Here is a 21,421-nt window from a genome sequence, read left to right as displayed (position 1 = left end):
ACGCCCCTCGAGCAGAGCTCTGGCCAACGAGACGTGAATAGATGGTGGGAAGCGTCATGTGGTGTGCGAGGACCCTCCAGCGTGCGTCTCTATCGAGGCGGAGTCTCGCCGCAGCCAGGCACCAGAACTGATGCCAAATAATCATGGAGATTAGTAAAAAAGACGAAACCGACAACCCGCTGTCCTCTGCCAGCTGTTTATCAAAACTCTTCCTGTGGTAAGCTATTGTTATCTCTCGTCATTATCCAAACGTGTTTTCATTGCAGCTGTTGACTGTTCAAAAGCACTTCTTATTTGTACCTGAAGACTTTTGTAGTGGAGAATCACGACTTAAATAATACAAAAAACAGATCACAAATCTTCGTCCCATTGTTATTATCCCACCGAGACACCATCGAGGAAGCTGACATTTGATCATATTGTCCCAAGTTTTCTTTTCGCTTGCAACTCATTCAAAGTCATTTTTCCTGCAACTTCTAGGAATGTCCAGTCACTACGTTATTCCACTAGTTACACATTGTTATTCTAGCACAAATTTAAACGATAAGTTAAATTGATTTCCTATTGAATTTTACATTTGTCTTCACATAAATAAAATTAATCTATTTAGACTACATAGAACACCTCACGTATAACACTGTTGCTTTAAGCTGTTTACATGTGTGCTTCGGCAGCACATTGAGATGACCCTCGATTTAAGATGTATTTAATATTGATGTATTGCTTGATGCTTTTCCCTCGTGCACCGCATCAGCATGACTCTCACAGTGTTTTGGTTCAGATTCCTGAATAGATTAACTTCCTGTCCTGGTCAGTAGTAGCCGGATATTGGTTGAGCGGGCAGACACAGATAGGAGCGCTTGTTTAGTGACTTGATGCTGCACTCTTAGTTTTTGCAGCCAAGCAGTTCTCCGTACATTTGACGGCTCTGGCACAAAATGTTCCCGACCCTCGCCTACCCACCGCAGGGGGAATACATGGCTGCAAAGTGCGAAATCCTGGGATTCCGTGTAGCACAGTTGCTGTTTAACTGACATAATTCAGGTTTCTTGAACGCCCCTTCATACAATAATCTGGTGTTGAGTCAAAAACAAGGAATCTATTAATTACTGTATAAAGCAGACTGGGGTCATAGGGAAATCAGTTAGGATTTTACAGCCATTACAATCCAATTGCAGAGCAGCTTTCAAATGAGTTGATGTAATTTCTGGATTGTCAGACACTGAAATTAAAGTATCCAAAGGATAACATGTTGAAACAAAGTCAAAATACTTATTCCAACATTGCCCTAAGGTGTTAGTAGACAAAGAAGGCTGAAAGAAGCAAATACCTTAAAAGAAAACACATTAAAACATAACATTAAAAAAACGGTATTTCCTCCCTCATAACATTTCTGTGCCTCAGACAGATTTTTAGACAGAAATGTGTAACACTCCTCTCATGGTCTTCATGCACATTATTCTAATCTGCACACATAACAATTCTGAGATATGTTGTTAACCTGTTAAGCCCCAAAGCCCCCCTCTGCGGGTACTTATTTTATTTGTTTTCACGACACTGTGTCTCAGGGGATCTTAATATTTAAGAACCTATTAATGTGTTATACCAGATTAACGGGAATAATCTCAGCTAACTGACGATACAAACCATTTTTACCAAAACAAAACACAAGTCTCATTAGAAGCATCTAAATGACCCCTGAGCGAAAAATGCTAACACACTTTGGCACAGAACTCAAGATAAAAGATACCCTTATTACTTATCGTAGCTGCACATACAAGATATCCGATTAAAGCTGAGGTTCCACAGATTATTTAGGTATTAGTATCATCACTGAGTGATCCAAACTTTTGACAGGGGAAGCAAACACAGACATCGTCCGTGGAATTTTCTACTGCAACATTCCCCACACGCATATGTTCCCGCAACTGTTACAATGAAGGCTCGATAATCAGCTCACGGCATATAGGTGTAAGCAGGGGTAAAGTGCTATTTTTACAAGTGGTGTGTGGACCTCACATTGGGGGGTCCGGGGGCAAGTTCCCCCGGGAAGATTTATTTTTAAATATTGAAGTTTAAAGCATCAATCTGGTGCACTTTGAGAGCAAAATGAAGAGATCTATGGATACATCTCAACACCCATTTGAAACAGAACTGTAAACAGATTTACTTTTTCTTAATGGATATTTTACAAATAAATCACCCTTTTAAACTTTATTCTTGTTTTACTGTCATATAGTATTTCATAGCTGTTTTTCATTTATTCTCTTATTTTTGTATAACTATAATGATCATATAAACGTGTGCCTCGGAAATAATTGTTTACATTAATGGTGACCAAAACGTTTGAGACCCACTGAGATAACACTGAGAGAGTCCTTTAGCTTATAGTCCTCTCCTTTAGACAGGAGAGGACTCTCCTCCACTTTGTTGTTGAAAAAACTCCTTATATCCGTTAGCGTAGCTCGCTAGCACCAGAAGCTAACAACAACGATCTCCGGTACCGGTGCGCTCTCTCTCGCTCTCGCTCTCGCACACAAAATGGCTCGTTCCACACACACACACACACACACACACACACACACACACACACACACACACACACACACACACACACACACACACACACAGCCGAGCTTTAATGAAACACAGAGACCCAGAGGTAATAGTACTGTACTGCATCATATTATTTATTATCTGTTTTATCTTTTCTTTTCTTTTTTTATATATATATAACCATGCCTCTGCTCCCCCCAGCCCCCCCCCCCCCCCCCCCCCACACTGTGAGTTAATCCTATGTTAATCCATAGGTTGATAATGTTTCTGTGGAATATTTTTTTATATTTATAATCCATAATTCCATTTGTATGTAAAAATCGAAGAATAAAAGTTAGCTGCTAATGGTAGACACCAGAGTTATCGCAGCTTCCGGTTTTGGCTATGCGTCAGTCTCACACACACACATTACCAAATAAGGAGTATGTGGGAGTTCCCCTCGATTCCATTGGCTCTGACGGTTAGAAAGAGATGTCAATCAGCAAAATCGAGCAAGGGGGGCCAGAGATAGGTCAAATCCACCCAAATGACCCTAGAAGTGTTTTTTTGTTGTTTCTAAACCTCTCTAAAAAGGTCAAATTTCACTTGTTTTGCATCAATCTTGATACAGGGTACTTATTATATGTTGTAGTTTGGATTCCTAAAGCTTTTAGTCTACCATCCCATTATTCAAGGGTGGTTTTCATTATAAGTAATTTTTTTTTTTTTGGACGGACACAATCATTTACATTTTCTTTTACTGTGTTCAATCTGAATTTACTTTAAAATAAAAACATCTATATTGATTCTGACACTTCTACATCCAACTCACAGGTGTAACCTTGCTTTGAGAAAAAAGATTATGAATTTAACCCTTTTTAGAAGGGAAGATATGGTCATTTGTTCTGGGAATGTCATTTTCGAGCCTGAGACCTGAAAAACAGGCTCGGGGCAAGCGTTTACGAAAAATGAAATGCTTATTCTTAAATAAGCGCCAAGGAAAAGTCTGTGTGATATGCATTGAAAGCCTAATAGATTAATGTATGTAAAGCTAATCAGATCTGACCCATCTATTAGAAAAACAAGTAAGCACACTTGCTGTCAAAGGATGTATCTGCAAGTAGCATCTGCATCACAACCTGTAATGGTGTTAGCCTCTCCATTGAATACTTAAGCAATACAAAAATACAATGACACTTGTGTGAGTCATATTCTGTTTAAGTGACATCAGCCCTAAGTGTTTCTGACCCTCTGTTCCAGCTGGTTAGTCCCGTTGCTGCAGCTCGGCCATAAAAGGAGGTTGGAGGAAAATGACATGTACAGGGTTCTTCCAGAGGATCAGTCCAAAGTGCTGGGAGAGGAACTACACAGGTACTAAATCACCGTGAGGCACTGTTGGACACCTCCCAAAAGTCTAAGTCTGTATGCATGCATGTGGAGCCAACAATAACCACTAATTCACTATGTTACTGTACAGAATGAACATGCTGCATTTTCAATGTTGCAGATGTTGGGACCATGAAGTCAGAAAGGCTACGAAGGAGCTCCGGAAGCCAAATCTCACCGGAGTTCTCATTAAGTGCTACGGGATGTCATATGCAATGGCTGGATTGTTTACATTTTCACTGGTATGTTCTGGCTATTTAAATCCTACTTTACATTTTTCCAAGTGTAATTCATTGTGGGGGGAGGATAAGAAGTGGATTGGTATACCCAAAGGTATTCATCCTACTCAAACTAAACTGAAAGCTTTTCGAGAACAGCTGACGGCTAATCTCTTTTGGCATATTTGACAAGCATGTCAGCCAAATATCTTGGGGCCCGGGCAATTTAGTGTGTTATGTAATTTGACTACAACGAAAAAGTTGTAGGAAGCTGCAGTTGAAGAGTTTCGCCGATGGCATCCAGTGTCATAATGCATCTGTGTCCCTCTTTGACATAAAGGAAGCAATCAAAGTTATCCAGCCTCTTCTTCTGGGCGAAGTGATCCTGTTCTTTGAGAATTATGACGAGCAGACGAGTCTGCGCATGGTGTATGTTTACGCAGCTGCCATGTCCATCTCCACATTCGCGCTGACCATTCTCCAACATCTCTACTATTACTATGTCCAAAGAACAGGCATGAGGATCAGAGTGGCCATGTGTCACATGATATACAAGAAGGTCAGTGATGGGGCAAGCAACATTTCCACTCCTATAAATATGCTGGGAATTGTTTGAGTATTATTTACCAGACAGGTAACTTGTCTCTCATCAGGCTCTGGGCCTCAGCAGTGAATCCATGGGGCAAACAACCACGGGACGAATCGTCAACCTCTTATCAAATGACGTCAATCGTTTTGATGAGGTAAGGCTAGATCAGTGATAACACTGGCACCATGTTGAATAAAATAAACTGTTAGTGTGTATTTTAAGTGTACCTTGTACTGCACCTCATCACAAAACTTTGTGAAAAAAAATGAAATACAGGCTTGTTGGAATTGGGCTCACGATTACTAATTGTCTCCATAGATTACACTGAATCTGCACTACCTGTGGCTGGGACCACTGCAGGCCATGGTGATCATCGTGTTACTATGGTGCCAGATCGGACCCTCGTGTCTGGCAGGTGTGGCAGTCCTTGCCCTCATGATGCCTGTGCAGACAGTGTTTGGAAAGCTCTTTAGCATCTTCAGGTACGCAACAAAGAAACTTAAGAATTGCAAGGTGGCGCTATTTGCTCTTTATTTGACAGTTTTCGTTCAAAGTAACGCAGATTTCTCATAATTTTGGGAAAAGTGGGGTATTTATTAATATTCCTGTATTTTTAAAACTTTGTTTACAGGAGCAAAACGGCAGTCCTTGCTGACAACAGAATCCACATCATGAACGAAGTGGTGTCTGGCATCAGGATCATCAAGATGTACGCCTGGGAGAAACCCTTCTCAGCTCTGGTTACAGACGTCAGAAGGTAAGGATGCAACTGTTTTGTTTAGAACAGAACAGACTGAACAATCTTTGTAATAGTTTCCGCAGCGATAACATGGGCTATTCATTTGAACTGGGACCACAGGAACATGTGTTTTCATCATATGTCCGCTAACTTTGGAAAGAATATCAATCCTATGCAGTTTACTTCAGAACTTAATTCAGTCTGGTGCTCCACCCTCTCTAGACTTGAGTTTGGGCGTTGGCCAAAGTGGTAGCAGAATGTCAAATATCTGCATTAGGTTGGGGCCAGCTGTTCAGCACAGCTGTTCAGCACAGCTTTTACCTTCAAATCAAGGGGAAGCATTTCATCACAGCGTCATTGGTTAATCCTGATTCTCAGCTTTCAGTAGGTGTTGTATTGTTAGCTCATCTCCTCTGTCGGTTTGTTTACGGCGTGTCGTACCGGATTCTGTCCTCCCGTATGTATCCTTGTCATCAGCCTGAAAGATCAGCTTAGGGTCACTGTGACCTACGGTTTGTTGTCTTTGGCTCGCAGGTTGGCCTTACAAAACCTGGTAAGACTTCCCAGTGTCAGTGGGTTCCTCTCCGCCACGGCTGCAGCCTCAATGCACTGCGTCAAAACAGAGCAGTCATTCCAAGGAAGAAACACAGCTCTGCTTTATCATAATAAGTTAGGTTGACTTTAATGTTGCAGAACATTTTAATTTGCATTTATTCTCAAACATTTATAAACAGCAACAACAAAGGGTTCTATCGCATGAAGGGGTAAAGAGATACATGGCTCCCAGATTATGCTCAGGCCATGTGGTATTTGTCTTAATTAGTCAACTGTCAATACACCCACCAAATTGTGATAACCTTAGACTCTAGATGATGTTATCAGATGACTCCTCAATGCTCAGAGACCCAGACTGAATTATTAGCTTTATTTTGTTAAAATAGAGCTGTGTTTAAACCTTTACGAACAAGTGGATCAGAGGAAAAGTGCTTTAAGTGACCGGCTTCTATGACTGGTCCTAAAACAACCTAATCAGTCCTCTATCATATAAGATCATGTGTATCTTGTCACTCTTAGTTTTACTGGGGTTGGATAATCATTGACATACTGACACTCTTATGTACACAATAACTCCTTTCTAAGAAACCATTTGGAAATCCTATTGCTTTTAAAAATAACAGGATGTATTCATTTACAACAACATTTTAAACTTGAGAACATTTGACTGCTGTTTTACTTTGCTGTATCTAGATAAGCACAAGTTAAATCTTCCTTGTTATACACGTGTGTTAACTTTGTGGACTTTGTTAATATTGAGTGTCAGCAGGGAGCACCTGACAATGGCATGCCATGTGGGAAAAAGTGTGTGCTTACTCAGAAACAAAGAGGAATATTCACATGATTAAACATTTAATGGCACACACAAGTAGAGACAGTTTTGTAGCTAACTGCCAACCCACAAAACTGACGTTGGCATTAGCTTGTGATAATAGTGCATTTTAAAAAAAATAGGAAATACTGTATTTGATAAGTGTGACCTGACAATGTTGCAAACTGCAAATATTCTGTTAAGCACTGAGCCTGTTTTTCAGGTCTCAGGCTCAAAAATGACATTCGCAGAACAAATGACCATATCTTCCCTTCTAAAAGGGTTACATTAATAATCTTTTATTCTCAAAGTAATGCTAAACCTGTGAGTTGGATGTAGAAAAGTCAGAATCAATATAGATGTTTTTTATTTTAAAGAAAATTGAGATTGAACATAGTAAAAAAACTGTAAATTATAGTGTCCGTCCGTAAATATGTTTTGCTTATAGTGAAAACTACCCTTGGATGATGGTAAGGTAGACTAAAAGCTTTAGGAATCCAAAGTACAACATATAATATGTACCCTGTATCAAGATTGATGCAAAACAAGTGACATTTGACCTTTTTTAGAGAGGTTTAGCAGACAAAAAAAACACTTCTGGGGTCATTTGGGTGGATTTTCCATATCTCTGGCCCCCCTTGGTCGATTTTGCTGATTGACATCTCTTTCTAACCGTCAGAGCCAATGGAATCGAGGGAAAGTTCCCCATAGACACACAGTTTACCAAGGAGTGAGAGAGACGCGTAGAAAAACCGGAAGCTGCGCTAACCTCTGGTGGCTACCATTAGCAGCACATTTTTCTTCTCCAATTTTTGCATAAAAATTGAATTATGGATTATCAATACTTTTTTCAAAGTGACAGACACATTGCTATAACCTATGGATTAACCTTCAGCCGCGTTTTATCTCGTTTGAATGCCATTGAACACGACTTTTGATCAGAATAACAGCTAAGGTGAGCATATCTCCGTGTTTTGCTACCTAAAGCTACTCATGTGTTGTCTGCTTCCCTTGTTTGTGACGCAAGTTTAGTGTCTTTCTGTTGTAGAAGTTCCCTGTTTTTTTTTTACAGAACTGCAGGAATTTTCTCTGCACATTTTTGCAAGATTACGGGTGTTTCGTAATGCTATTGCACAATTATGTAAAATAAGCAGGTCCAGACTCACTTGCATTAACTGAGAATTTAGGAATCTATATGCTTACTCATTAATATTCTGCATGGCCAAAGTCTGGAAAATAACCTTGCCGTTTAAAGCATGCACAAAGGTATACAAGATGGTGCCTTTGTGTCATTTGATTTGTGTCACGATCTTGACCTTCCTCATGTTGTCTTCTATTCCAGGAAAGAAATCAGGCAGATTTTGAAGAGCTCCTACTTACGAGGACTTAACATGGCCTCCTTCTTTGCCAGCAGCAAGATCATAGTCTTTATTACCTTCACTGTCTACGTTCTCCTGGGGAACACCATCGATGCCAGCACTGTGTTCGTCACAGTTTCCCTGTACGGCACCATCAAGCTCACAGTCACCCTGTTCTTCCCACTGGCCATTGAGAAGCTGTCGGAGACTGCGGTTAGCGTTCGCAGAATTGAGGTAATTTGGTTAATTTGTTCTAAGTGAATGACTTTGCACATAATTGAAGTCCTGAATGGCTGGTTGTTCTACCGCAGATAACAGGTTAGTGTAATTTGTTACTGGCCCACACTAAACTGGGTCATTGTGTAACTGATCTTTCAAAATCCAGCAAAGACACCAAAGATAATGATTATCTGCAAACTAGGGGGAACAATTAGTGCACATTTTAAATCTTGCTGTGTCCTACCATGGGTTTGGAGCTGTGCTTAGTGAATGATCAGTAACACATTAAATAACACAAGAACGTCCAAGACACTCTCTTCACAACTTGAATCCTAATATCAGAGTTTACGAGTGACCCTGTGGTAGTAAAAAAACTGCAACACCAGACTGTCTACGTCTTTTAATTATAGGTCACAGTGACAAAAGTCTTGTGTCCATTAACCACTTCCAGGAATTTCTTCTGCTGGAGGAGATTGAGAGGAAAAGCTGTGGGCTTTCTCTTGAGGAAAAGAAGGACAACTCTGTTGAGATTATGAAGATGACCTGCTACTGGGATAAGGTGACTATTTTACCCCTAAAACGTTTTCTGACATTACTTTAAATGTCATCTTACAGAATATGTGTGCTTTGATACAGTGTATTGCAAACATTGCAAGTCTTGAACCTCGTGTTAGAACCCAGAGGTTGTTTGTGGTTTTAAACAATGTGACTAAATGCCACATCTGTTGTGAAATACAAGAATTTCTATCTGGTAATTGTAACTCTCAATTACTGTGTTTTTTGTATCCTGCAGAGTTTGGATGCTCCATCGCTGCAAAACATATCTATCACAGTGAAGTCTCACGAACTTCTGACTGTAATTGGCCCAGTGGGTGCCGGAAAGGTCAGTACAGCGGTGTAGACTACTTAATTTTCTGGATTATGAATACCTAAAACTGGCCAACGGAGTTTTGTCTGAGCACTAACAATATTTAAAACTGTCCATTCCCTGTTCCTACCAGTCCTCTCTGCTGAGTGCCATCCTGGAAGAACTGCCTCATGACTCAGGAAACCTCAAGGTCAAAGGTCAGCTGACATATGCTGCGCAGCAGCCCTGGGTGTTCCCCGGAACCGTCCGCAGTAACATCCTGTTCGGAAGAGAGTTTAACCACCAGAGGTACCAGAGAGTCCTCGGGGCGTGTGCTCTCAAGAGGGTGAGAAACAACAAAGTGCCCTTCCTCATAAATGATGTAATATCAAACCCACCTGCAACCCATCAATGTTTAGTCAGAAATGTTAATTTGCTGACCTGCAAATCACTAAAAAGTGCAGTCGGGAAGACTAATTAGTGTTTTACTTTGAAGAAGATTTGTCTGAAATGCCAAGATTTTCAACTAGGACATAAAAAACAGGGCATGCACATATATATTGTATTTGTACTAAACCTTCATTATGTGTGATTGCAGGACATGGAGCTGCTCCCAGATGGAGACCTGACACTGATCGGGGACAGAGGGGCCACCCTCAGCGGGGGACAGAAAGCTCGGGTCAACCTGGCCAGGTGAGAAAACTATCATCTCTTGTTAAACAAAAATAACACTTCCAAAAAATGAATATGTATATTTGGCCTCAATATCAAGAGGCCAGCAACTTTAAGTAGAAACACGCTTGGTAGAACTTTCCACGTTAGTTTTTACTTCTGTAGATTAGTTTATGATTTCATATTTACTCAAATCATGTTTGGGCTTATTGGAATGTGTGTGTTTTTAGGGCTGTGTATCAGGACGCAGACATCTACCTGCTGGATGACCCTCTGAGTGCTGTGGACGCAGAGGTTGGGAGACACCTGTTTGAAAAGTGAGTGACCTGTTGTGGGTCTTGGGAGTCGGGAGGGCTGATTATTTATTCCGGCAAATTACTCAGACCTACTAATTGACCTAACAGAAGTTATTGAGTCTATGTAATGGCGCGTTTCCACTGCAACGGGGTAGCCCCGTTTAAGCGTCCCTAAGCGTCCTCGCTCTGGCCTCGGGCTGCCTCGCTGGCCGGCCCAGGCCGTGGCGCATTTCCATTACAGTTTAGGACCTGGTGTAGCAACGCAGTGTAGACGGGGCGATCGGCTTTGTTTTTGTTCACATTTCGAGTTGTTCCGTCGAGCTCCCGCTGGATTTGATCATCCCCAATGAAATGTAGGAACATCGTCACCTCCTCGGTCGACCACGGTGTGCTTTTCTTATTAGACGTAGCCATTTTTGTACCTCATCCGTTTACAAAATGCTGTTTATAAAAATGCTGCAAGCTTGCTTCTAAATATATATGCGATGCTAGGGATGAACTCGCGCGCAATCTTGTGACGATTCTCTCTGACCAATCAGCAGTCGAGAGTGTTGACGTCACTAGTTCAGCCCTGGCCCTGGTCTGAGGGAACCACGATTTTATGAGGCCGGAAAAAGAGGGAAAAAGTACCCGCTGGCCGGTACTAGGCTATATGGAAACGCCACCAAAAACCGGCCTGGCCGCTTGAGGACGGTTAAGGACGCTTAAACGGGGCTACCCGCTGCAGTGGAAACGCGCCATTAGTGTACTGCTTGGCTCAGATCCACCAAGATCTCACCTCTATTAACTCCTGGAAAACCAGGTTCAATTAACTGCTGTTTCAATTCAGACGACCCGCTAAATCTGTTTAAGCGATCCCGAAGGATTTTGATATCTGTAATGAGATGTGGCCCTAACCTAAGTGTGAATGTGGCAGTGTGCATTTCTTACCTTTCAAGCAGGAGAGGAGAGCGTAGATGTCTTTTAAGTTGTCCCAATCCAAAAGGTGGGATCAGTTTATTTGAAGAAAAATTGGTCCACACTTATACAGGGTTTCTACCTTCTCTCGTTACAACATGACAATAATATAAAACATATCATGTGGTGGTCATTTTCTAATCTGAAACCTTAATTCATAGTTTAGACATTAAAGTCTTCCGACATAATCCAAAGGAATCTCCTCACGGATCGAAGGGGCTAACATTCACCCCTATAGCCTGACAACATTCAGAGGCAGTTCCTCATTCTATGGTTATGGCATAAGACACACCTTCCCATGTTTGTGTAAAAAGGTCATGACCCCTAGTGTGCAGGACTGGAAAATATTATTCTCGGCTATGGCATAAACACCTTTTTGAGGCCTCAGTTCTTTTTCACTAAGTCAGGAGCCCCCCTCCTTGTGCACCGCTGTAGGAAGAGGGAAGAAATGGCCTCCTCTCTTATCAGTGACACCCATAAAACATTCTAGGCCTCAATCTCAATTTAACAAACCACTTGTGTTTTGTTTATACTGTAAATATAGAAAATCATAAAATATGAAGCATTTTCATTGTGGGTTATACAAGAATATAATTGATTATATTTGATTATAATTAACTTTCGTTTTAAGTATTCAACCTAATATGGAGATCTCAACACTGTGAATAATAAGTGTCTCAAACAAATGCATTGTGGGACCAAAGTATCTGTCTACAGCTCACTCAAAAATTTGCTGGTTTGGAAATGCGGGTCACGTGGTTCAGATATAATTGAACAAATTGACAAAAGCTCATGCTCAAAACCTGGTGCCAAAAGACTTGATAGGAAAGAAATGTGCAATGTTAAAAGTGAATTTTAGACTCCAATGAGTTCTAAGAGAAGCTCACCTGACTGAATAAACAGACACTTTATTTACTTAATGAGTGTATTGTGTCTGTGTGTCCTCAGGTGTATCTGCGGCCTGCTGAAGAACAAGTGTCGTATCCTGGTCACCCACCAGCTTCAGTACCTGCAGGCGTCCGACCAGATCATCGTCCTCAAGGAGGTTGGTGCTTTCTGAGCTTTTGAAACTGAAGACACTTCTCGTAGACGCAGTACGAAAGGCAGTATGAGGACGAATATGCAGGATGTAATATTGCTCTGCATCACTGTTGCAATTGCAAATGGTTGAAGAGTGACACACCTTATTTTGCTCGTTTTTTTTTGGAGTGGAATTTGAGTTGGCTAATGTAGCTCAGTTGTGTAGCTCAATATTAGCTTCTTTCTCATTGAGACATTTCCCCCAAGGATTCACCAGCAGCGTCACCTCTTTGTCTCTCCCAGGGTCACATCATGGCCGAGGGAACCTACAACGAGCTTCAGAGCTCTGGACTCAACTTCCAGTCCCTGCAGAGGAGCGACGAGGATCAGGAGTGCTCCATTCGATCACCAGAGCCAGACAGACTGTCCCTTCTCAGCAAGAGGACCAATAACTCTCACGGCTCCCAGAGCAGCCTCCTGGTGCCCGAGAGCAGATTCAATGAGCAGCAGCTTCCGGTACGTACCTTTCAAAATAAAGTGTTTTCAGGGTTATTCTACAACTGTTTCAATTACAAAGTGTTTGGTATTATATTTGTATAAGCATCCTGCTCATTTGTTTCAACCTTAAGTGTAACCATTATTTTGCCGTATAACAAATCTGGTCTATAATACCTTCTTTAAGACATTTTACAATGCACAAGTGGAGTTAAATCAGAGTGAAGATGAGCCTGTATAAAGTGAGTGCAGAGCTGAAATTGCAAGTTGATTTCATTCCATAATATAACTCTTATAGCCAAGTGTCAGGTAATCCAACCTATTTCCATCTGCAAGAACTCATTTAAATCAAGTCATTTCCCCTCTATGAACTGAGCACCTCTTTTTATAAATAGCACATGCACTGTTGTGTAATTTGAAAAAAAACATAGTTTAGTTGATTTCTAGGAATTAGGAGACGTGCTGGAAAAACAAGAGGATTACCAGTAAACAGGAATTATTACATAATGTTTCTATGATAAGCTGTGAATGTCTGAGAAGTCGGGTCCATTGAAACAAAACTCATAATAAAATCCTTGTTCCAGTGTCCTTTGTACAAATCTGCACAGTATGAAGTGGAAGCCAGTAGTATGAATATGTAGAACGTTTTGTTTTTCAGGCTGAAACAGTGCCCAGCGTGGCAGAGGAGAGCCGAGCTGAAGGAAATGTTAGCGGCCACATCTACCTCAAGTACTTCACTGCAGGCCACAGCCCTGCGGTGCTGGTGTTTGTAGTGCTGATCAGTGTCCTAGCTGAGGTAAGAGATGGCTCATAGGCCTTTCATATACTCCAGAAGCGACTTTATTTGATCTATTTTGTAAAAAGCTCATACTGAGATATGTGCTTCATGTTTCTTTTTGATGTGCTAATCAATGATTTGTACCACAGTAAATGTCTAGTAAAAAAAAAACGTAATTATAACTTTTTTCTATGTATAGGGTGCGTATATAATGCAGGACTGGTGGCTCGCATACTGGTGAGTGTTTATCCAGGGCTATTCACACTCTCTCGTGTTTTTTAAAAGTTGTTGTTTTTTGAACCATGTAATATGTATTAGTTTGCCGTGCGCCTGGTCTGATTTGTTGATGCTGTGTGTCAACAGGTCGAGAGGGGAGTTCTTGAACAGCACAGCCAGAGATGTTACCCTCGGCTCTGGCATCAATGCCACTCGCTCAGAACAAGAGGCCGATCTCACGTTTCACCTTGGCATTTATGCAGGTGAGCCTTCCCTTCCTATCACCACAAATACTGTTTGGTGTTTTAGTCCATGCTATTAAGTAGAGCATGTTCAATTGCAGTCTTCTTGTTTCTTTCTCTCAGGTTTGACAGCGGCTGCGGTGGTCTTTGGCTACATGCGCAGTTTGGTGTTGTTTCACGGACTGGTCAGATCGTCTCAAACTCTGCACAACAGCATGTTCAGCGCCGTCATCCGCACGCCTGTTCGCTTCTTTGACGTCAACCCCATAGGTGAGCCCCGCACTTAAGAGTCACTACCGTTTAAAATGGAGCCGGGGTCCTGTTTCTTTTTTTTGAACTGTTTATTTTCATTTTAACAAAACAAGACAAGACATATCCTGACATTGGTCATTTTCATTCAAATGACAGATATGTAAGCAAAGTATAGTAAATAAATCAAATCCAGTATAAATTGAAATAATTAAGTAAATAATATAAATAAATACAAACTGGAAAATAAAAATAAATAAATAAAGTCAAATCAAATCAATACTAATGAAAGCATTTTACACAGGGACTGACATCTTTGGCACAGCAGGATCAGATACACAGGGACATTTTCCATAGTATTCATCTAAAGTTCAGTTCAGTTTCAACAACCCTCTTCAACCAGCGATACATCCAGATATCTTTTAACACAGTTCCATCTTTGGGTAAAAGAGTCAATTTTTATCTGCAGGCTCGCCGTCATTTTTTCCATCGTGTAGACTTGTTTAAGTCTGTGCATCCACTGAATGATTGTCGGAGGTTTTGCATTTTTCCAGTTCAGTTATAATCTTTTTGGTAATTAATAACAGTATCCGTAATATGTACCTATGGTCTGAATCGTAAGTGTCTGTAGGTATAGCTCCGAGCAAGAACAACATGGGCTCCAGAGGAACAGTCATTTCCAGGATGTTTTTAATCTCCTCTTTAACAGATTTCCAAAATCCTTCAATTACTGGGCAATCCCGAAAGATGTGTGTATGATCCCCTATTTTTCCGCATTTCCTCCAACATAATGCGACCGATGGTCCTTGTACATATTTAGAAATTAGGAGTGTTAAAAAATCTGATTTTCAGCTTCCAATCAAACTCTTTCCATAACTGACTATTAATTCCTTTATGACTGCCCACACATAAGCTTTCCCAGACTGCATCTTCGATTATAATGTTTAGTTCCAATTCCCATTTATCTCTAACATTCCAGGTATTTTTGGAGTCGTCTGCCATAAGCCTCTTATATAAGTGAGAGACATGTTTCTTATTTGGGAAGCATTTTTCTGCAATACTAATAAAATATTCTTCTATAATGTTTGGATTTTTTTGGACTGCTTCTCTTTCCTTGTGGCTTGTAATATAGTGTCTTATCTGGAAGTACAAATCATTTGACGGGAGCCCATATTGTTCTTGAAGTTGGGAGAAGGATTTGACATCTGTTCCATCAAACATTTGGTTAATTGTGATAACACCTTTATCGGCCCATCTTTTAAATCCTCCATCCCTTACAGATGGAGGAAACTCTATATTGCCTAAAATTGGCATGGCTCTTGATATTGATTCTGGGCTCCTGACATTTGTTTCAACTGCTGTCCACAACTTTAGGGTATGCTTTATCGATTCATTCTCAATCTTAACTTTCTTGACGGATTTTATATCAATAAAAGGCCAAACTGTTAACGACACACCCCTAGTTGCCGGGGTCCTGTTTCAATAGTACGGTATACTGTGTGGAGGCAAACCAGGCTTCTGACCTTCTGGTTAAAGAAGTGGCATTTGTTTTTCTAACTGACTTTTCTTTCTTTGCTTTGTAGGAAGGATTCTCAACAGGTTTTCCAAAGACATCAGCCAGATGGACTCCCTGTTACCCATCACCTTTGTGGACTTCTATCAAGTAAGAAATGAGTGCCATTTAAATGACACATACACTGATTGTGTTAGTTCTCCAGTTCTTTAAGTCAACAATTCTCGACATGATCTCATTTTTCTTGAACTACTCAATTATTATTGTGGTTTTGCAGTTATTTTTACAGAATGTGGGCGTGATCGCGGTGGCGGCCTCGGTCATCCCTCTCATTCTCGTCCCCGTCATCCCTCTGCTCTTCATCTTCTTGTACTTGAGACGTTTCTACCTCCGTACATCACGAGACGTCAAGCGCCTAGAATCTACAAGTATGTGTTTATGGGTCCTTTCCATAATATACCATTCCATTTCATTGAGGAGTGGGCTTTTTAAATAATGTTATATATAATGTTTGATACACGCAGAGATGAGCAGATGAAAACAATGGTTTCAACCCCTTTTTTTTTTCTCCTGCAGCTCGGAGTCCCGTGTTCTCCCACCTGTCTTCATCTCTTCAGGGCCTGTGGACCATCAGAGCCTTTAGAGCTGAGGAGAGGTTAACGAAAGCCTTCGATGCTCATCAGGACCTGCACACAGGTTCTACTTTACTTCATATTGAGCTTTTCATCATAAACATGTTACCTTTCAAAAGTGTGGTTATTATTGTCTGCTCTGTCAGTGTGGACAAATACGGTCTTTGCTGAAATCCATTTTCTCTCTCTGGTTTCAGAGGCGTGGTTTTTGTTCCTGATGACGTCCCGCTGGTTCGCTCTTTACCTCGACAGCATTTGCTCAGCATTTGTCACCTTCGTAACCTTTGGCTGTATCCTGCTCAGAGATGGTAAATGCACCCAGAATGACTGTCAATACATTTTAGTACCAAGCTTCACAAACGAGTGCAATCGGGTACCTGTATTCATGCAGCACATTAAAAAAGACATTAGCCGTTGACCAAAGTGCTGCAAAGGCACATTATAAAAATCAATACTATGCAAACAGCAGAATATTAAGGAGATACATGCACATACTATTAAGGCAGTGCTTCTCAAAGTGTGGTCCGCGAGCGCCCCCTAGTGGTCCGTGAGTATATTGATAACATTTCACATTTTAAATAAATAAATGTATTTAAGTTTTCCGCAGTCTCGCGGGAATAGCTCCGTAATGGAGCGAGCTTAAGTTTCACTTTCGATATCATGATATAGCCCAGCGCAACACCTTCATCACACATGTTGCCACTTGTTTGTACCATTTTCAGGCGATTTCAAATCTGTTCTAGAAAAACGATGTGTTTTGGGATATTTGTGGAGTTAGGTGGTCCGCGAGTGTTTTTTTATTGGTTATGTGGTCCTTGGTATGAAAAAGTTTTAGAAACACTGTATTAAGGAAATTGAAGCACAACAGAAGACAAAGTCAAGGTGTTTAACTCGACTAAAACTGAGCAGCTTTTAATGTTCCACGGATTAGTGGCAGCCACTGCAAAGAATAAGTGTTGAAAGAGTGACGATTGAGACATTAAATGGACAAAATATCTTCTGGGTATAATATCCTCTCACGTCTCTTTAAGAGCAGAATGGCTCCTTCCTTTAAGGGAGTTCCCAACAGCGAGTAACGTAAAACCTTGTAAAGAGTTTGCCTCGGAAAAACAACAACAAATCACATATGTCGTAAAACACTGCCTGGCTGCAAACAATAAAACCCTTCAACCTGAAACAGAATTTCAGGTCAGCCTTATTTGTGGGTTTTTTCAGTTGGGTCAAGATCTTGTATAATAATCCCTGTGTGTGTGTTTCTCAGGGCTGAATGCTGGGGAGGTGGGGCTGGTGCTGACGTATGCTGTGACTCTGGTGGGCAACTTTCAGTGGACGGTGAGGCAGAGTGCCGAGGTGGAGAACATGGTGAGAACTGAATGGTCTGTCTGTCTCGTGAAGCAGTGTCTCAGGAATGCCTGGTGGGAATCTGTTCAACCGTCTGCTTGATTGAGTCATGGTCACTGTGACCTAATAAAACATGACACTCTTACACACATGTGTAATAGGATATAAGGATGTGATTACATTAGCAGCTGATCAGGCTCAGGTTTTTAACTCGCGTGTTATGTTGTTGGAGACTAACAGATGTAGTACATTTGTGTAGCTGTTTATGGAGGACAAAAGTATACAATGATGAGAAGCAGCAGAATTAACACAAATAACAAACATTTTAAATAATGTCTCTTTGAAGATGACGTCAGTGGAGAGGGTGGTGGAGTACACCGAGCTTGAGAGTGAGGCACCCTGGGAAACTAAGAAGCGTCCTCTTCCTGATTGGCCCAACAAAGGCCTAGTGACCTTTGACCACGTCAGCTTCTCCTACAGCCCAGAGGGAGCGCCGGTCCTCAAAGACATCAGCTTCACCTTCAAACCCAACGAGAAGGTGAGACACATGTTGGCTCCCCGCCAGCGTCTGCCTCATTTATTAGTTAATATGTTGAACACACATGACGGATGCCGCTCACTCTTGTTCTCTGTGTGTCAGGTGGGCATCGTGGGGAGGACGGGCGCCGGGAAGAGCTCTCTGGTGTCGGCTCTGTTCCGCCTGGCCGAGCCTCAGGGGAAGATCTACATAGACGGAGTTCTGACCTCTGAGATCGGCCTCCACGACCTTCGCACCAAGATGTCCATCATCCCTCAGGTGAACATCCAAAGACCTTCTGTTACCATGAATTTTGGAAAATCATGTCATTGTAACAATTGGATACATTGAACTTTTTATATTCTCACCATGAAATCTTTGTTTTCAGTATCTGAATCTAGAGAGTGAATGTTTTTTTTGCCCATTTGAGGATGAAAATCCAGCTCGAGTCTGACCACGTTTCTGTTCCCCGATTCCCCAGGACCCGGTGCTGTTTACAGGCTCCATGAGAAAGAACCTGGACCCCTTCGGCCAGCACTCTGACGAGGACCTGTGGAGGGCTCTGGAGGAGGTCGGTACCCCCCGTCTGTCCTGAAGTTCAGTGAGATCTCACTCTGCTCGGTGCATCGGGCTAACTCCCCCTTTCCCTCCCGCAGGTGCAGCTCAAGTCGGTGGTGGAGGAGCTTCCCGGGAAGCTGGAGACGGTGCTGGCCGAGTCGGGGTCCAACTTCAGCGTGGGCCAGAGGCAGCTGGTGTGTCTGGCCCGGGCCGTCCTCCGACAGAACCGCATCCTGGTCATCGACGAGGCCACGGCCAACGTGGACCCCGGGTACCGCTCGGCAAGATCTCGCTTCGCTTATTTTTAAGCTTAAATCGTTCGGTCTACAGATGTCCTTATTGTTACCCTGTCTCTCTACAGGACGGATGAACTGATCCAGAAAACCATTCGGGACAAGTTCAGAGAGTGCACCGTGCTCACCATCGCTCACCGCCTCAACACCATCATAGACAGCGACAGGATCATGGTCAGTCCTCTCTTCAGCCTCAGTATACTATGATTCCCAAACAATTATGTTCCTTATACTTGATTACTGATTATATTGTTCTAAAGTAGTGCAGTCATTTAGTACATCAATATGTTATATCTGTCAAAGTACTGTCCATCTGATGCCACTTGGAGAGCCTGACTGAAGTTTTTGTTGTTATCCTGCTTTAAGGTTCTAGACAGCGGTACCATCCAGGAGTTAGACCGGCCCTTTAACCTGCTGCAGAACAAAGACGGAGCCCTCTACAAGATGGTGCAGCAGATGGGTCGGGCGGAGGCAGCCGCCCTGCTGAAGGCAGCCACAGGTGAGGAGAAAAGTGCATAATGAATATTATATGGAACTTTACCTTAGACTTTTTTGTTTTTGCCAAATTGATGATTTTTCTCACACTTTCAAAGGTAACTCGGGAGTCTGTCCAGCAGAACAAGATTTAGAGAGAAGGCTAGTCTGAGAAGACGTAACCTTTCTTTTATTTTGAAATGTGCAAATCAACCTGGTGAAGGACGTCTTTTTCTGCCACCATTTTATTTTCAGTTCTGAAGCTGTGCAGGAAAGTTAGAACTGTGTCTTTTAAAGTTGATAAGTCAACAATCATGTTTATCACATGTGAATAAGATGGTCCGGTGATGGTGTGGTACTTACTGTGCAAGGTAAGTCCAACTGGGACATCTTGAAATGGCAATGCAAACCGTCATTTTTAATCCAGGTTATTCAACTTTGAACTAAGTTCAGGTTTTAAAGTTGCTGAGTTGACGGTTAATGGGTCACCTCATAAGGGTAAACACTTTTGTGCAAATACACATGTGTAAAAATGTGGTGCTTGTCAATCGTGTGTTAGTCATCTTACAGTTATTAAGCTTTTTAATGTCTGTTTAGTTGTTTTTTTAAATGCTGCTTTTTTCTTACTGCAGTAAAATGAGACCTATGATGTAAGTTTTTTTATGTATTTAAAATCAGATCTCAGCCCAAAACAGAACTGTTTATTCTAAATGCTGGTGCTGTGTTTATTTCTGTGGTTTGTCAGTAGATGACTGAATTCATTCCAAATGGCAGGATGTTTGTGGAGAAAATATTTTCAATGTCATACCATTGATACTATGTGTCAGTTTGTTTTTTCTATTACCATTTCTTTAAACGATGGACATATTGGAATAAAATTCCTTGAAACGTTCCTATCGTTTTTTTTTATTTGAATGACCATTTTAGGTAAGCTTCGTAAAAAAATGGCCTTGAAAGTGTCACTTGAGTCAGCCTCAGAGTATGCCTTTAGCTTGGCAGCTATTATTTCAATCTCTCTGATTCTCCAGTCATTTAAGTTTTTGCCTTTTGTTGGAGATTAAAAGGGATATCTGATCCGCTTTTCAAATCTCCGCGCGTTCCTATGAAGCTGGTTATAATACAGGAAGGAATCCATATCTACAAAGTAACCGTTAACAATAATCTACTTTAATGGCAATATGACAATGCAATACAATCATTACAATACAACATGATATATTACAGTTATATTGTAATGCTTAAGGAGTAATGCCGGCTTACTCCTGCCCTGGTTCGCGTGCTGCGGAGATCCTTCCGCTCGGGCAGCATGTGAAGAGAGACCGAACGCCAGGGATCCACCGGAGATATACCAGAGCAAGAAGGAGGGGTTAGGGTTTAGGTCAGCTGGTCATCTTTTCAGGTCATCTCATTGGGAGACGCAACGCTGGCCAGCAGGAAACCAAACAGGCTCACTTCACAACCAAAAGGTCTCAAGAACCTGCATACCTACACCTCCCCCACAGAGCAATAAAACCCTGTTTACTCCAACCAGCCCAGAATGTTTATAGCCATTTGTAGTCCTTACATTTATGAAAGGATAAAACAGAGAAATCAATATAAAACACAAACACAGGTATTGTTTGAACAGTATTCACTTAACTGCTACTATTGATAACCACCAGAGAAACCCAAGGGACCTCTCTTAATATCACAACCACTGTAGCTCGTTCTAAGTTGAATGCAAATCAGGACATGCTCTCACCTTCCCCCATCTTCCTTTGTCCTCAAAAACACATGTCAACAGGCCCCATATCCAGCTCACAGTTTTACCCAAATTATTCCCATTTTAAGCTTATCCATAGTTTGCTAACATGAATAAATACAAATATAACTCTACACTTTGTGCAGCAATTACATCTTCCATCTCAATTT

The 21,421-nt window shown here is 41.5% G+C and overlaps 1 protein-coding gene across 1 annotated transcript; it reads left to right on the top strand.

Annotated features, from left to right (window-relative positions):
- Nucleotides 1–6: 6 nt before the first annotated feature.
- LOC117546678 (multidrug resistance-associated protein 4-like) lies at nucleotides 7–20,402 on the top strand. The gene is made up of 31 exons (XM_034216994.1): nucleotides 7–217; nucleotides 3,796–3,906; nucleotides 4,043–4,163; nucleotides 4,480–4,698; nucleotides 4,793–4,882; nucleotides 5,047–5,210; nucleotides 5,360–5,485; nucleotides 8,176–8,425; nucleotides 8,862–8,969; nucleotides 9,204–9,293; nucleotides 9,412–9,603; nucleotides 9,856–9,950; nucleotides 10,160–10,246; nucleotides 12,131–12,227; nucleotides 12,506–12,718; nucleotides 13,356–13,493; nucleotides 13,675–13,712; nucleotides 13,839–13,954; nucleotides 14,057–14,203; nucleotides 15,766–15,845; nucleotides 15,973–16,123; nucleotides 16,272–16,391; nucleotides 16,525–16,635; nucleotides 17,589–17,689; nucleotides 18,015–18,206; nucleotides 18,309–18,464; nucleotides 18,667–18,756; nucleotides 18,842–19,014; nucleotides 19,105–19,210; nucleotides 19,403–19,535; nucleotides 19,630–20,402. Exons 1-31 carry the CDS (start codon nucleotides 144–146, stop codon nucleotides 19,680–19,682), a joined length of 3,942 nt encoding a protein of 1,313 aa, XP_034072885.1. The 5' UTR covers nucleotides 7–143; the 3' UTR covers nucleotides 19,683–20,402.
- The last annotated feature ends 1,019 nt before the right edge of the window (nucleotides 20,403–21,421 follow it).

Source organism: Gymnodraco acuticeps, unplaced genomic scaffold (genome assembly GCF_902827175.1).
Source record: "Gymnodraco acuticeps unplaced genomic scaffold, fGymAcu1.1, whole genome shotgun sequence".
NCBI classification, from domain to species: domain Eukaryota; kingdom Metazoa; phylum Chordata; class Actinopteri; order Perciformes; family Bathydraconidae; genus Gymnodraco; species Gymnodraco acuticeps.
This window is presented reverse-complemented; position numbering and strand designations above follow the sequence as displayed.

Coding starts and splice junctions, on each gene's coding strand:
- LOC117546678 (XM_034216994.1), top strand. CDS start 144: ATGGAGATTAGTAAAAAAGACGAAACCGACAACCCGCTGTCCTCTGCC. Junction 5,211..5,359: donor AAGCTCTTTAGCATCTTCAG/GTACGCAACAAA, acceptor CTTTGTTTACAG/GAGCAAAACGGCAGTCCTTG. Junction 5,486..8,175: donor CTGGTTACAGACGTCAGAAG/GTAAGGATGCAA, acceptor CTTCTATTCCAG/GAAAGAAATCAGGCAGATTT.